The 16,942-nt window shown below is 42.5% G+C and overlaps 1 protein-coding gene across 1 annotated transcript in view; it reads right to left on the minus strand.

The window, feature by feature from the left end:
- Positions 1–84: 84 nt before the first annotated feature.
- Positions 85–16,942, minus strand: part of LOC115027796 (cysteine rich transmembrane BMP regulator 1 (chordin-like)) — a 33,939-nt gene continuing 17,081 nt past the window's right edge. Inside the window, exons 6-15 of the mRNA XM_029461297.1 lie at positions 14,817–15,020; positions 13,829–13,957; positions 12,757–12,910; positions 9,050–9,171; positions 7,111–7,329; positions 6,073–6,288; positions 4,716–4,934; positions 3,801–3,923; positions 3,330–3,508; positions 85–2,409 (exon numbers count right to left, since the gene is read on the minus strand). Coding sequence (XP_029317157.1) covers positions 2,221–2,409; positions 3,330–3,508; positions 3,801–3,923; positions 4,716–4,934; positions 6,073–6,288; positions 7,111–7,329; positions 9,050–9,171; positions 12,757–12,910; positions 13,829–13,957; positions 14,817–15,020 — 1,754 coding nt within the window. The 3' untranslated portion in view covers positions 85–2,220. The remainder of the gene's footprint in view (positions 2,410–3,329; positions 3,509–3,800; positions 3,924–4,715; positions 4,935–6,072; positions 6,289–7,110; positions 7,330–9,049; positions 9,172–12,756; positions 12,911–13,828; positions 13,958–14,816; positions 15,021–16,942) is intronic.

Consider the following 16,942-nt stretch of genomic DNA (forward strand, 5'->3'; position numbering starts at 1 on the left):
AAGCACTTACAGATACCATCTTGAATGACATCACTGCACTTTAGAGGGATCTCGTTCCTTCAAATATGAGCCGTGAGGGGCCACTTTGGTTCACACATTTATTTTTCAAAATAAGTGTAAATGTTACAGTTCATCATCTAGGACACATATTTACAGGTTTTGCAACAGTGAAATAAATAAGGTATAGAATATAGCAGATAGAAATAGTAAATAGTCTACAATGTACAGCAGCTTTGGCTACCAAAAGTTCATTTTTCAAAAGAAAAAAATCTCAAACTATAGTTTAGTATTAATAAATAAAGCTATGTGAAAAAATAAATAAGGTACTCTTCTGTCCTACTAATTTAAACTACTTTTTTTTTTCTTTTTTCTTTTTACACATAGAAGAACAAAGAATTGCGTAAGCTTTTACAGTCGCCTCTTCATTTTAAAGCACATGGTCATGATTCAAACAGACACAAATCTACTGAGTAACTAAAACACTTCAATATAAATTGGTCTCCAACCAATTTTGGCATCAGAAAGGTCTTTGTATTGAGACATTGGCAATGGATTGAGAACACTGATCCAAAACCTTCCCCTATGAAACCCAGGTTTGTTTTCGTAATGCTTCTCAGATTCTATCCTTCCCCCGTACTGATCAGATTGGTACGGAGCCTCTAGCTGCAACAGCGTGTTCACTTGAGTGGTTTAACATCTCTGTGGGCTTAATATGCCTATCAAATCCCTGATTAGGGACTTTATCCCTACAAGAATCCTGCAGGAAAAAGAAAAAAAAACTGGCTCCAAAGAAAAGTGCTATGTCTCTTAAAATGCTCCGTAATGTGTACCATTATGTACAGTTACTAGCGAGCTCCCCTTACACTCTTCCACATCACATAATTCACTTGGATGTGAGGAGAACCATCAGTGACGCTGTACAACAGAATCCGTTCATCTTAATATTGGGTGAATATATTACCGTTTTTTAGATCCCTTGATACGAGCTATTAATGAAAACAAGATATGCATTAAGGCTATAGAATTAAGGCTTTAAAATGAGTCATGACTAACAAACATTCAGTGTGAACAGTAGCTCCACACACACACACACACACACACACACACACAAGGATTAAGTTATGAAGTGAGGCATGGTATCAAAGACATTCCTCATAGGTCAATAAAATGACTTTTTTCCTAGATGAACTTCACTACACTTTGCAAATTTTAAAATGATGAAGTACGACTGAGTCCTTCTGGATGATGCTGAGGGGAAAGATGAAGACCTCTGGCTACTGTATTGCGGACGAGTTTGAGAAAGAAGTTCACATATTCCATTTAGTTGAATTGCGGTTTTGTGAATGGAATGACTCGGGTCATTTGAAGGTAGAAACAAAGGCTATTATTTGGGAAGTGTGTCCTTCCTGAACTTGATCTTGGGAATGTTTAGACTGGCATTTTCAAAATGTTTCAATCTGGCCTTGCCGAGACACCCATAATAAAAACGAGAGGTGGCCAAGAACAACACTAAAACTAGTACAAATACTGTAAAAATATACAAAAACTTAGATGGAAACCACACATTCTAAAGCAGGGGGTTTGGATCTGGGGGTCTATCTAAAGCCTGTTGACTTTTTATGATTTGGCTACTGAACCCAATTTGATCCAACTGGACTATCAGTTCCTTTGGCCTCCCTGCTGATGAAAAAGATTACATCCACGAAGCACTGCTGAACTCAGGGGAGGGGGCAGCATCCTCGAAACCTTCTTTTTTAACTACAACCCAAGCCCCCGTCCTAAAGCTTTTTTATGCTCCTCTTATTGCCTTAAAGTTCCAGTTTCGAAGGAGGCAACAATAAGCAATAATATTACAATGTTCACAGTCAAAGTTTCTGACAGAGGAGCCTCTCTGGCTTCCTCCCTCTCTGTTTTAAAGCAGAGCCCGGAGTGGCTGTGTCCTTTATATGTCCACCCGTCCATCCACCTCCCAGCGTCTCACTCCACCACAAAGATCCAAACACAGAAGAATATGGACACATATTAAAAGAAACCTAGGTCACTTGCTTTGTCTCTTGTAGAGCAACCTCAGTTTCACACAGACAGAAGGGCGGGAACAAGGCGGCGGCGCCCAAGGTGGGTTTGTGCACTGCTGCACTAGTCACCATGGATACAGCAGTAAGAGAGAGTGGGAGGTGCAGGACAGCTCTGATCTGCAGAGTTTGAGTGGGGTTTTTTTTTTTAGCGCTGCGTCCAGTCGTTGCTCAGCTTGGCCCTGGGGATGATCATCTTGTCCACACAGGTGGAGCTCATTTCTGGAGAGAAATGGATAATGCCGCAGTCGTTCTTCACATTCTGAAATTTGTTCTCTCTGGAGGGCTCCATGTAGACCACTGAGTTCTTGTTCACGTGCTTCTTTAGGATCACCGTCTACGCAGGAATAGGAGAAAGAAAGTAATCACTTGTTAGATTGAAGCCATAATTCAGGTCTTGAGAGCTAGTAGGTGATGAAAGTTTACTAATTTATGTTAGCTTGCATGAAATGGCTTCTGTACGACGGCGTGTTATGGCCATTGTATGAAAAAAAAGAAAAGAAAAAATAATAATAATTACAGAGCCAGGACGGGGAGGTAATATTCAGAGAATTGTTTTCCGGTAAATTTACGAGAAGACAATCAAATTATACTTTGGAATCGGATTTAGCAATAAGGAAATATTATATTTTTATAATTATATTATATTGTCCTAAGCATTCGGACTTTGAAGAGGCATTAGCGAGAATTTGGTGAGAAGAAAACAACATACTGATTTGGATGAGATGATAGCTTTTGTGCCTCAGGAACTACAATGCAACGCATGTGGCCATGTTCTATACTGTTGCACCTCCACACTCACTATGTGAGGCATTCCCTGTTCACCTGTGGAGTCTGTGGTGCGATGAGGTTGATCCAACGTTGGAAAGTGAAGCGATGTGGTTCCATTATAAAAAAAAAAAATTCAGAGTTTAATCTCTAATTTCTTTCCTGGAATTTTACCCCCCCTCCCCGTTTTGTTTTCCTTTGTACTTCTGTTTTCTGACACTACAATCTCATTTTATGGTAGAGTTGTAGATTTTATGATGGACATGACCTTGTTCCAGTGGGAGGGGAAACTTCATTAATCCTACATGTCATGACAGCTTTAGCACTGGTTGTAGCAGAAGCTGGAAGATCACAGGAAAACTCCCTGTGACCCGTCCACAGATTAACGCTGTCCACACCGTTATTTACACGAGGGAGTCTGTGCAAGTTAGCACCATTTGAAGCCTTCAAAACAAGCTCATTAATGCGATTTACAGATACACTTCTCACCTTCTTTGGTGCACTGTAGCAGGACATCTGCACCCACTTCTTTTTCTTGTTGATGAGTAACGCCACGACGATAAAGATGATGATGGCGAGGAGGAGACCTGCCAGAATCCAGGCTGCTGATTGGTAGATGACAGCCATCTCTGTTTGGCTGGGGTAATTCTCACCCAAAACTGGCTCATCTGTGGGACACAGACACATTATTGAGTCTAAATTGAGAACATCTTATTTCTTTGGCAGAAATCCTGGTTTAGTACTTGGGCGATGTACTATATTCAGCCAGTGTCCAAGTATCATTATTCTTTTATTTCAGCATGAGTTAGGGCAACGTTCACTCATTTATCAAAGCTTCCCAAACATCCTTTATTTATATAAATATTTGCAGGGAGAGTACACCAGTAATTAGAAAGGGGTTACCACTACACGGTGTATTAAAGGGAATAGAGAGTGTGGAGGGATTTATTGAGCAGGTACCTGTCTCAGCAATGATGGGCGGTACAGTGACAGTGGTGATCCACACTGCACTCTCCACTGTAATGGGGGCCGTTGTCTTGGGAGCGTTGGTGGACACCATCACCGGCACTGAAGTCGTAATTTCTGTTCAGACAGGAATAAGATCATTACCAACCTCACTGGTGTGATGGAAAAACTTTCCAGACATAAACATTTCCAATTGTGCCCGAGTGTACGAACTCCCCGGTGTCTCATTGATAAGCTATGTTTATAGGAACTGTCCCCTTAACTTCCACTCAACCGCTTTGTAAAGGCATTACGTAAAAAGCTCTGTTTTCCACAGGGCAAATAACAAAAACAAAAGGGCAGAAATACAGCCACATATCAGGGTGAACAATGGGAGCCTATGCCGAGGTTTTGCTCTATAGGAAAAGCTGACGTGGAGCTTTGCCTTCCTGTGCCGCCACAGAGAGAGTGTCGCGGGCCGCTTCAGCCGGGGACAGGAAACACGTGTGAATGTGCGGATGCCCGAGGAATGTTTTCGCTCCGGGTGGACCGTGTGTGTATGTCTCATGGAATGTTGTTGCGAATGATGGTGTTTGCCCAATGCAGCGCCAGAGTGGCTGTGTCCAAAGAACAAATACATACACATTCAGTCTGGAAAACGGCATTCCCTCAGTTACGCCCTCTTTCTGACATGTAGCATTTTTTATTATAATTTTCCCAACAACAGGCTGTGCCTTGTTTAAGTAGTACCACTTATGATAGTAGTTTTGCACAAGTGTTACACAAACTAAACTTTGGTATGCAATATAAACCACATCTAGAATGTATAAACTCAAAGAGTATATTCTTAGCGTAATGAAAATACTCGAAGCGGCACAAAGACTTATAAAAGGCAGCTTTCTCTTTAATGAGACGCACCTAAATACTCACCGAGACAGTGTGGGCAGCACTGGCCCTTACGTAAGACGGGCACCCTGCAGTTGGCAGCTGGACAGTGCTGAGAGAAACACTGAATGGTGCCGTTGTTGCAGGTGCAGCTGGTGCAGGCGTTGGCCTTCCAGGAGTCCCCAGCCAGCAGCACGTCTCCATCACTGGTGATGCAGTACTCCTGCTGGCTGTTGTTCACCGGCAGCAATGGGCTCAGCTCCTCTGTGGTTGCACACAGGTATAAATAGGGTTAATAATGAAAACACACAAAGGCTAAAAGGTACGACACAGGTCTGCGTCATATTTCCCCCGCTTAATATGACTTGGTAATGTCAGGTTATAGCCTAAGTTGAGCTTGTAGAGAATTGCCATTTACAAAAAGAGAAACCTAATTATAAATAATTGCTTCTAAAAGATGCCTGCTTTACATGACTCCTGCATTTATCCCAGCCATATAACATCTCAATTATTGAGCCTTTAGGGTTACGTACAAGATAAGATGCTTTACTGTATGTTAAACACAAACACAAGTGACTCCATATGGCAGATGTCAGTTCAGTCGAAGGCCTTGTCTCTCCGTCTCATCAGACCCCGGCGGGTGTGAGATCTATGGCCTTCCCACGACCAAAGACTTTAATTAGCATGTACTGTACACACTGCACTACCCTATTGTACACATACATCATAGGGCCTGTCAGTGAGGTGTGTATTATTCCCACATTCCTGGTGACCAAGCCCATACATATATCAAAGGCTGGCCTCTGACAATCTGCTTTTGTGAAGGAAGATGCAGCGATAAGGCGGGCCCGGCATTCTCAAGGAGCAGCTCTCAGGCGCAGTCATGCATTGCTGATTTGTAGGCCTCATGCTTGGGAGTGCTGGGGGATATGTTGATTCTAAATGTATGAGAAGAGGCTTAAGTGTTTGGGTACGTTTGTAAATAAAATATGCGTGTGGTTTTTTGCGTTCACCTTGACATTTTTGTCAAAGTTTATTGCCATAACCGGAGGAATGGCACAGATTCAGTAAAGTTTGTTACATTCTTGCCCTTCCATCTATAGGGACAGTTGGATGAACCTCCGGTGTGGGCCGCTGGGTGAAAGCAGTCCACATGTGCTGCTGCCTGCCTGAAGGATCACTGTGGAAATCCAACCAGTCTTGGCTGGTTTCTTTATGAGTCTGTGTGTGCCTGACATAAAACTGCCCGACAGAGTGCAACATGCAAGACCTTCCAAAACCACATGCTGATAGCACATCCAAAACAGATTTATACTTCCCTGCCTACTACCCCAACTTGTGACGCCCGCTGAGTTTAATCTGAAACTACCCTTGCTTTCCTATAGCCTTTTTTTATTGTTACCTGCGCATACGTGGCAACAGGTGTCCTTGTTCCTGATTGGTGTCTGGCAGAGAGCCGGGGGACACACTTCAGTGTCGCACAGGACACGTCCCTTCCTGCAGGTGCACCGCGTGCACTCGTCCAGGTTCCAGGTCTCCCCCTCCACGTAAAATTCCCCTCCAGGTGCTCTGCACACCACCATGTCCATCCCCTCAGGCTGACCGCTGCCTGACTCATCTAGAGTAGAAAGGAGGAGGGAGGAAACAGTCGTGTGTTCACATTCATTCTTTCCATTACAATAACTGCTACATGATGAAGTGAAGCAACCATCTTGAGAGAGTAAACAGAGTCCTAGGTTACTGGAATAAAGACGCATGAGAGACCACTATCCATTAAAAAGAAGCCACGGGCAGTATAGGGTGGTGTCCCAAGTTGTGTTTTGACACTAGTTTAGTTGAAAACATATTTCTGTCCAGTGGAGTAGCAGACATCTGTAAAAAGTTAGCCTGTTGTCCCCTGACTGCAAAGTGTGTGTGGCTTCTGAAAGTTGTAGACATTCTTTCACTCCTAAATATTTGAACAGCAAACTGAGTCACTCCTCCATAAATATCCTGCATGAGTTGGAGGGTTGTGGATAAAAAACTAAATGTGTTGGAGTGGATCAGTGTGCCTTCCATTTAGAGACACAGACAGAGACTGTGTGTTAGATAGTTTAAGTGGACAGCAAGACTAAGGCCTAAAAGATCCAAATCTCTTTGTTGAGTGAGCTTTTAGCGGACTGTATACTGTGTAATGCCAGATGTGTGTGTGTGTGTGTGTGTGTGTGTGTGTGTGTGTGTGTGTGTGTGTGTGTGTGTGTGTGTGTGTGTGTGTGCACATGCATGAGAAAGTAATCCAAATGTCAAAGTGAGTCCTTTAACATTATTTAAATTTGAACAAAATGTGACACATTGTTGATACATGTTGAGCAGTGACCTTATATTATCCCCATATTGATGATTGGTGATATTATCCATTAAGACTAGATATAAAAGTCACATTTGAATTGCAGAGACATACCTTCACATGTAGGACAACACTGGTCAGGCCTCACCACTGGATGAGAACAGATGGGCACGGGGCAGGATATAAGCACACACATCTCCCGTCCGGAGTGGCAGTAGCAGTCACGACAACCGTCGTGCCAGCCGTCACCTTCCTCGTATCGGTGGCCATTCGACGTGAGGCAGTAGGTGGGCATCGGGGCCGGGGCAGTGGTGCTAGGGACGTGGCCACTTTCTAGGGACAGAAACATGAAACGGCACAGACATTACTGGGGTAGCTGAGGACTTGTGGAATAGATGTGAATGGCAAGCAATCCTGTAAATCCACTGTGGACATTTCATTAAACACATTTATGATATACAGTAAAATGGGCCAGTATTAATGTCTGAGGTCCAATTTCATTCGAGGCTAAAGTGATGGCTAAAGTAGTTTGTGGTTGCATATACTGGAACCTTCACCAGTCAGGAATATGAGGATCTTCCTTCGTTGTATTTATGCCCCAATAATCAGCTAATAAGGCTTCATACATTTCCCACAATTTTCAATTGATACAAAAATTGTATCTGAGGTACAATTAGACTTTATTAAAAAGGGCCCAAGTTGCCAGTACCTGGGCCCCAGCATGTGTTAAACTCTTTAAAGTGTGTTGGGATCCACTGGGATCAGAAACAAACACAGACTGTACCATGTTGCAGAGCTCAGGCATATGTTTCTGGTCTCTTCCCTTTTATTTAAATCTCTCTCACACACACACACACACACACACACACACACACACACACACACACACACACACACACACACACACACACACACACACACACACACACACACACACACACACACACACACACACACACACACACACACACACACACACACACACACACCAGTTTCTCAGGTAAACAGCAGTTAATGTGTGTGTGACCCTCTGTTTGTGGTGAAGAGGAGCCAGCTGCACTGATCACCTCACCATACAGGAAAACCAGATGTATATTTGAAGCTGAAATATTTATAATACAGCTAAACTGGCAAAATAAACACATCACATGAAATGTGGCATCTGCATACTTTCTTTAAACTTAGAAGTTGAGGTAAATCTATTTAGAGTTGCACACACACGGCCCCTGGATAAAGCTAAACACCAACAAGAACCAAAACAAGCATACATTAAAGTCTGCTCAGTAGAGCAGAAGGTCACAGGAAATCAAAGCTGCAACTCAGTGGCAGAAATTCAAGGCTGCTAACAGAGCTCTCCTATCTCCTTCCATCTGCCTCCCCTTTACACTGCTTACAGTTAAGACCTTGTGGTGGAACTGTAGTTATGTATCAGGAGCAAACTCTTGATACATAACTCTTTAGATGTAGCAATGATTTAAGTATCAGGGGTTTAAAATCCTCCATGGATACAAAGTCTCCCTATGAATGAGAATGGAAAGTTTGGCCCGAGACTAGTGGCAGAGGAAAAGTAAAGATCTGCATGGTTCATCCTCTGAGGAGCACGAATATCCTCAGTAAGGTCAAGGGTCATCAAAGGATAGGAATCATCAATCATTATTTTCCATTATTTGTTAGGGTTGGGTACCAAACTTTTAAAGGGAGCGACCGAATTACGTCAGTACTGCCAAGAACCGTTTCACGTTATATCAATGGGTACCAAATTTCGGTACCCGAGAGTGCATCTGGGTGAGTATGAGCCGCTCCCGTGATGTCTTCCCTGCAGCTTGTTCAAGTAAGTAGCGAGCCGAAGGCTGTCGCAAGTGTTACACGTTTCAAAACTCAGACAACACTTGCTGAAATATTGCAAAGCTGGCCAGGATAATGAACTGGACAATAAAGTTGATTCTATTAAATTCTATTACAATTTCTTGTGAAAGCCTCATAACATCATGACCTAACTGTTGTCACATTATTGCTAATGAGATAATATTTGGTCAGAAATATTGACACTTACCTTTACACATGCAGATGGAGCAGCCCTTCCTGTTCTGTCGATAGCCATCGCTGCAGTGCTTGTCACAGGTGAAGGGAGGACACTTGACGCAGCGACACATCTCACAGCCATGCTTGTTCCTCCTGCGGGGAAACACACATACAAAAATGTATTACTTGTCAGGAAGAAAACAATGCCACTCCTGTACAGCTACTTTAAAAATGGCGTTGCATTGAGGAGAATATCTCCAAGAAGAACAGAGGTCTCTGGAGCAACAAACCCAGATGCTCAAGTCTGGTATAAATCAACATCTGGACCTGCTTTCCCCTCGCTATGTTAGTTGCCTTTGAAGAAGGCCAAATAAAAAAGGCCGACACATGACATCCCTGTGGTTTGCACATCGTACCAACCCAAAGACTCTGGAAGGAGCAATCTAAAGCCAATTCAGATGCTTTCAGTTCACCCTGTTGCCATCCTTATTGCTCCAAAAGCCTTCGGCGGACATATAAGAGCACCAAAGATAAGAGCTAATGTAGGCAAGTTGATTGGCGAGTACCGTAAAGGACAGACAAAGGGCTTGGGCCTTCTGATTGCACTGTCCCATTTGCTGCTGTAACACTGCAAATGTCCGAGCTGTGGCACTAGTAAAAGGACTTTCTAATCTTGAAGAGATGTCCTCACAGGCAAAAAGAGAGGAGCTGTATGAAGTGCAGAGGCTGTAATTAGGCCTGTTGGATCCAATTATTATTTCTAATAAAACATGGATGAGCTGCAGGTTGATAAATTGTGAAAAACCCAGATGAAAGAATGACTTGTATCTACACTTCTCTCATTCTATAGACACCCTCTCTATCCCTCCCTCTCAGCCAGTTCGCCTCCCTCCATAGTGTATAGGTAAGCAATGATTCCCATTTTATGAAGCAGTGGCCTCAATAGTCTCTATTAATCTTCATCTGCCAGGGCAGCATAAATAAAAGAAGCCCTCGAACCCACGGATGGTGCCGTGTCCCATAAAGAGGACGAAGCATCTCGGGCTCAGCAAACAGAGGATCCTATCTATGCTGAAACAGCAATAGCAGCTATTGAAAGAACATTGCGAGGGCTTGGCCAATGCCTCACTGTACAAATACAGAGACAGAGAGTGCTGTGACCTTAGAGCGAGGCTTTGTTTAAAGATGGTGTGTGGAATGCCAAGCAGCGCTTTGGGCTCCAGGGGGATAGAGGGGCTTGGGGGAGGCACCGGGGGCCCCGGGGCCCTGGGACTGCTGGCTCGGCACAATTTCCAGTGTGCAGTAACTGTGATGGCCAGTGCAGAATGCCATTCATGACCTGTGAGCTCACAGTGATGATTTTGAGCTATAAAAAGGATGGAAAACCCACTTTCAGTCGTAAGAAGTGCCCTGAGAATGTCCTTCATCTCGAGCGTTAACACAAAGTGTTTGGCTCTTTGTTACACATAGTTTACATTCATCCTGCTTTGGAGGCCTTCAGTTTTTGGATATGTACATTACAGCACTCCTGGGATGTCATCAATAAAACCAGTATAAACACAAAGATCCTTTGTGCCTTTTGTTTCTTTGTGGTGGCTTCATGCAGAGGTCCTGTGTGAGAAGACAGATCTGCATTTTAAGGCTGGCAAGCTCTCAGAGAATTTCAGACTTCTGAGGCGAGACCTAAACAGCTGCTTATGAAGGATAAAGCCAGGACTTCCTGCTCTTCTTTCCCCCGCAGGGTCCCCCTCATCTTCTCTCTCCTCTCCTCTGGTATCCTGCGCAGACATATCGGGCCCATCTTGAGCCGTGGCTCCACACAGCATGGTTGAGATACTCGAAAGAATCCCAACTGTATACGTTTCATAAAGGCCGCTTTTGTCCTGATGCGTTTTTGATCGTTGTTTTGAGAAGGAATGATGATTTATGAAATGAGAGTGGCGCCTGGGGATCGAGCGGCCCGGTAAAAAGAGCACTTCCAGATGTTCGATTGGGTTAAATGGGATTAGGAGAAAGGAGTTGCGGGGGGCTGAGAGGCTGGTAAGGACCTCACAGTGAATTACTCACACAAACATGCACAAACACAGATTTAGAGAACTGGGAATGGCCAACAAGGTAGGCCCTTTGATCTTAGATGCCAAACTACTGTTGCAATAGCCTGTTCTGCTTCCTTTTGCCTCTGGGCATCACTTGATAGTACAAGTATTGAACTTCTCATCTAGGCACACCAATTTAAATACAGGATGTGACTGGGCGAAAAACGTGTTAATGGGATTTATGATAACTAAAATACCTTTAACACACGTATTTAAAGGCGCAGCCATTTTCCCTTCACGTACATTATGAAACTCATGATGTATGATCAAAATGTATAGTAGGGGGCTGTACTAAATGTATTTTTTCTTTTTTACATTCAAAGCTTCTATTGAGGTTTTCTAATGAAACTTTGAATGTCTGTAGTTAAATTCTATGACTTCATCCCCCTAAAAGATAAAAAAAAAACCTCAAACAAAATCCTCAATTTGAATTGGATTAAATTAGTTTTTTTATTTAATCAATTCTGAATCCAAAACTGGTACGTTGGTATGTAACATGACATTGTGATGGTATCGCAGAGCGCCAAGCAAATGTAGATTAAAAATAACTAATTAATTAATTATTTCGATTTAAGTAATTTTCTATAATAGTGTTAGAGCCTAAATAGATTTTTTCTTGATGGTTATATAAATGGAATTTATGGTTCTGTTAGCTTGCTGTTAGACCGGCCCGTTAATACAGGTGCATGCCTTCCTTTGTGCAGTAAGTGGGGAGAGCAAACTGTTAACGCAGTAAAAATGTTGTTTTTGAAAGGCTAAACGGCAAATAATGTGGATTGAATCAGAATTACAACTCTCTGGATTTATTGGAAATGTTTGGATCACAGTCGGAGACAATCCTAAGCAGACACCACTGGAATTCTACAAGTAATAAAATACTGGAGCACCCTGGTAGCTGAATGGTTGCAGCACATAACTGCAATGTTCTGGATTTTATACTGGCCTTGGGAACTTTGTTGCATGTCATACCCCTCTCTTTCTCTCCCATTGTTAAACTGTCCTCCAAAATAAGTTGCTAAAAATAAATACTAATACTAATCATATTAATTTAGCCTTACTTGCAACTGTGCAAAAGTACTGGGTTTAAATAGGATGGAAATATATGCAAAAAAAAGCATGTGCAGCATTCAAATGTTGATTTTGAATGAGAACGTCAACATTATGCTCTACTGCAGATGTTCTCAACCGTTTTCGTGTCAATGGCCCCGACATTGATACACATTAGGTCACGGACCCCTATTTGAGAATATATCTCTTCAGGGACCTCCATCTGGAAATATTTTTGATTGATTGATTGGATTTCTAGATATGATTAGGAATTATTTAGATGTCATCAACAGTTGAGGAGATAACCATGGAGGAAGTGAAACCTATGATCAGAATAGTTACTCTTATAACTGTATCTTACATCTGGGTTAATGTTTATGGTGAAAATAAATGATTCCCCATTTTTCTGCGGACCCCCTGGAACTCCCTCAAGGATCCCTGGGGGTCACTGGACCCCTGGTTGAGAACAACTGCTCTAGTGTATAGGTCCTCATATATCTGTATGCCACAGATGCCGGCTTGAAAACACAGATAACAAATGAGTGTAGCTTGACATGGGGTATGAGAAACCCACAGAGTCACTGGGTGTACTTACACATATCCATAGGGGCAGGTCTTAGTGCAGGTCAAAGGTCGGCACTTGGGCACGGGGATGCTGCACTCACACACATCACAGCCAAAGTCATCCCTCTTGTACCCCATTGGGCAGTGCAGGGAACAGTATTTTCCTAAGTCAGGGCAGGAGTCATCTGAAAGAGTTGAGGAAGAGGTCATCTGATCATGGACACAACTATCCATCAAAGGCAAAGGTATGAGTTGCTATGGGGCTGCTCACAGGAACATTCTTGCGACAGAGAACCTTGCAAAGACTGTAGCCATTGTCCGAGATAAAGAAGTCTAATTCTGGGCCAGAAAAAGAGTGTGGATCTCTTCACCAACACTTTTAGTCTTCAGCATAATCAACTAGTTACTGAAGTCTCAAAACATATTTAAAAAGGAATACTGAACTAGAACTAGAGTTTTATTCTTCCAAAACAGAGAACAAAACCTGAAGAAATATTGTCTGATGCTCGCTTTTATTACAAGAACCACTCCACTGCCTTTAATGTGTTGTTAATTGTTGTTGTTGATGGTTCTCTTGAGCCTGGATCCTCAAAATGTTCCCTGACCACGGTACTTTAGGCATTTTTAAATTTGCCAGGTACATCCATCACTTTTGACACCGTTTATCCTCGGGGCCTTTAAACCTGCTCCTAAATTCCTCTAGTTGCATGCTCGCAGATCTGCCTTGCCACTAGATATGGATACAAGATTACATGATGAATACACTGATTATATATGTATATAAGACTACACGCTGAATACATATAGTATTTTTATCATTTTCAAATGTAGGGCTGTTTCCTAAGAAAATGTAGTACAACACCATGTACACAAATAAGCTGTCATGATTATTAACATATCTTTGGCAGCCGCTTGGTTTTGACAGCAACAAATTGTTTTGACATCAGCATGAGCAAACAAGATAAATACAGCACTGTGGGTCCACTATTTTAATGCAAGACGGGGCATGTCAGCAGAAATGTATCACATTCACGCTTCTGCAAGTCAGTCCCTGAAACATTTAACCCTTTAGGTTCAACGTAAAGTGAGGAAAGAGAACTTACTGTTGAGACACTGGCAGAGCAGACATCCGTTATTGTCTTGTTGGAAGCCGTAGGGGCAGTTGTTCCCTGACAGGGAGCAGTTTTCCAGGGGAGGGCATAGCATGGGGCTAACCGTTTCATAAGAAGGCTCTGGAGAACAAAAGAGATGATGGAGGGTAAGTACTTTGCATGAGAACAACAACATACAACAAAGAACAAACTGATTTATTTTATGACTTTCTTTCTGTTTTTTATATATACATGTGTGAGTGCTAGGATCCCCCCAGGTGTTCTACCTCATCGATGCTTTTTGTGCCAACTGTAATAGCTACCTATTTACACTGCTCTTATTTGGGAGTAAACAGTGATTACAGATAAATGTAGAGCAATTACACCGGGGTGGGTTGCACAGTAAGGGGGATTATACCTCTCAGTCTTATTGTGTGGAACTGTCTCCAATTAATAAGTTGAATGTGTCTAAAGAGCATGTTTTTCACTGTAGGACTACCAGTGGAGACAATAAAGTGTCCCCTGGACTGAAGTTAGACAGCGCCAGGACCTCTTGAATCAGGCCAGTTTTCAGTTTTATTGTGAAGCCACATTGAGAATAGTGTGGAGCACACACACATGGCACCATGGCTATTCCTGTCAAACGTCTCTTGCCACGTTCAGTGGGAGGAGCAGCCCAACGAGCTGTAACTAATTACGCTAACAAAAAAAGGATCCACTTCAATTATACAGCCTCCTGCATTAAAAGCACGGCACAGCCTCACACACACAGGTGGGTCTCATTTTGGCGGGCAAGGGTAATAAAGGAACACAAAGAACCCTGCAGCTTGAAGAATGCTCCGTGGCCTCCCCTTTAATGAGCCCATGCCGACACGGCCTCTGTAGCAAAGCTATGGGGCAACAGGAGCCTCCAACATGTGGTATGTGGGCTAATGTGTATGTCATATAGATATGAGCTATCCATATGATAAATACAATAGACCAACATAGCTCTCTATACCTTCACAGAAGGGACAGCACTCTCCAGGGATCTTGACAGGGTACTGGCAACTCTGTTTGCAGGCCATGGCCGTGCAGTGCGGTTCTCCATCCACACACTGGCAGAACGTGCAGTCGTCTTCTTTCCACTGTTCCTCATGGGCCCGCAGCTTATTATTCACCCAGCAACTGGCCTTAGTGCTGTCCATCGAGAGTAACTCTACATCTGGGGGGAAAGAAAGACACATTGTGGGTTAAGGAACGAAGTGAGACAAGAGGAGAATATTTGATCTGATTCTCCGCAGAGTCACATATATAGTTTGGTTTGGCTACCATAAATTGAACTTAAACCCAAAACTACAGTCCAATACACCTTACATCCTCTACTATAATTGAATTAACAGGAGACTGAGTGAGAGCAGTGCTGAAGGAAGCAGGATACTCCATGAGGGAGCTAACAAGATATGGAAACTGGCTTGTCACCAAGAGCTGTTGAATTTAGATGACTTATCTACAGTGGGGAGAGGCCCCTGGCGACAACATACATAAGGATTTAAGTTGAAATGAGACAGACGAGTTTTATGATATTGCCGTGACGTCCTGTGAGAGATTTGATCATTGGAAACACAGCAAGGGTGATGACGTTCATAACTGCTAGTCCCCACAGTGTCCACTCCCCTTTTGGCTGAAAGCTTTAACTCATCCATGTGAGATTCAGCTGTGACCCCTCAGGTCAAAGGCTAGGTTCAGCATTTGATACATTTCAGTCTGAAACAAGGAAAGCACTTTGTGTTGAAAGCTACATTTGTGATCTGTAGCCATTAGTCTTAAGTAGGAACCATAACGTTTTGGACAGTTTAAACGCCAATTTGGGAAGCCATTCTGCTTAGCTTCAGGTAATGTAGGTTGCCTGAGGCCACCTCTGGGAGCATTTTTTCATTTACCATAAAACAGTTTTAATTGTTTTTGTTACACTGTTTATTGGTTACAGAGGCAGGTTAGAAGTAGGTCTCAGCATCTTCTCTGTGCGTCATTGTGAAATAATAGTGTGTTCATATTTCTGTGTGTTTATGTGTTTGGTGTGGCTTACTGAATGCGTGTCAGGGGGAGAAAGGCTGCTGTGTATTATGCAAAGGGTTCCTATTTGCCCTATCTGATCCCAGCTGAGTTTTGGCTGCTGAGATTCTGTTCATCTGGCTGTGATTAACCTGAACAGGATCTATTTGTCTCTATTGCTGTTGTACCATGACCCTTACAATCAAACTTCAGTCATTGTCACTTTGACCATTGGGTCGCTTCAGAATTTTAACATTTCACTTCCATTAAGCTGGGGTACTAAAAGAAAGTGATGAAGCAGATTTCCAGATATCATGATTTGTTTTTTGTCTCCATAACTGGTCAAGCTTCAAAAACCGTAAAGACTACACTTCCAATAATGCAACGCGATACCATCTTTCAGTTTGCTTCCAGTTAAAATGTGTTGTCTCCAAGTCTGAGTCGAGGTTATCGATTTTTCAGTATGAAATAAAGTACATCCACTTCAAGCTCGCCATATCGTGACGTAATATGCAGACGACTACCAGGTTTTCTTTGGTAAATTACTTCTTAATTGAACCTGCATTCATTGATTTTTTTGGCCACTCAGGACAAGCTGAAAACACAGCATTGATCTTCTAAATATTACCTTATAAATCCATCCAGAAGACAAAGAGTTGTTGGCCCCCTGATAAATTTAAATCCAATATTCACTTTCAGCTTGTTTTTGGTTTCTACCAACTCTTGACAGAAATAAATCTGCCGTTTATGCTAGGCACTAACTGTGTCTGTCTGATGTTTGTATTTATTTTTTCGTGGGCTGTAAAACCAAAACAATAAACTCTAAGACATTAAAGTGTCCAGTGATAATTCCCTGTGGGTTTATCATTAAAACTAATCCTTTTGACATTACAAATAGTGATTTGATCTACTGTAAGAAATATTGATTAGTACACCTTTAAGTAGAATCACAAGAGGTAACCTTAAATATATCTCTTAATCCAGATCAACAGCATTACAGGCAATGTTCTCTGCAGTGAGCCATGCAGTAAGTAAGAGCAGCTTTTCATAAGTGAAAGATTAAAGCGTTCCATACCATCCTACGTATTCCAG

Source organism: Cottoperca gobio, chromosome 22 (assembly GCF_900634415.1).
Source record: "Cottoperca gobio chromosome 22, fCotGob3.1, whole genome shotgun sequence".
Taxonomy (NCBI): domain Eukaryota; kingdom Metazoa; phylum Chordata; class Actinopteri; order Perciformes; family Bovichtidae; genus Cottoperca; species Cottoperca gobio.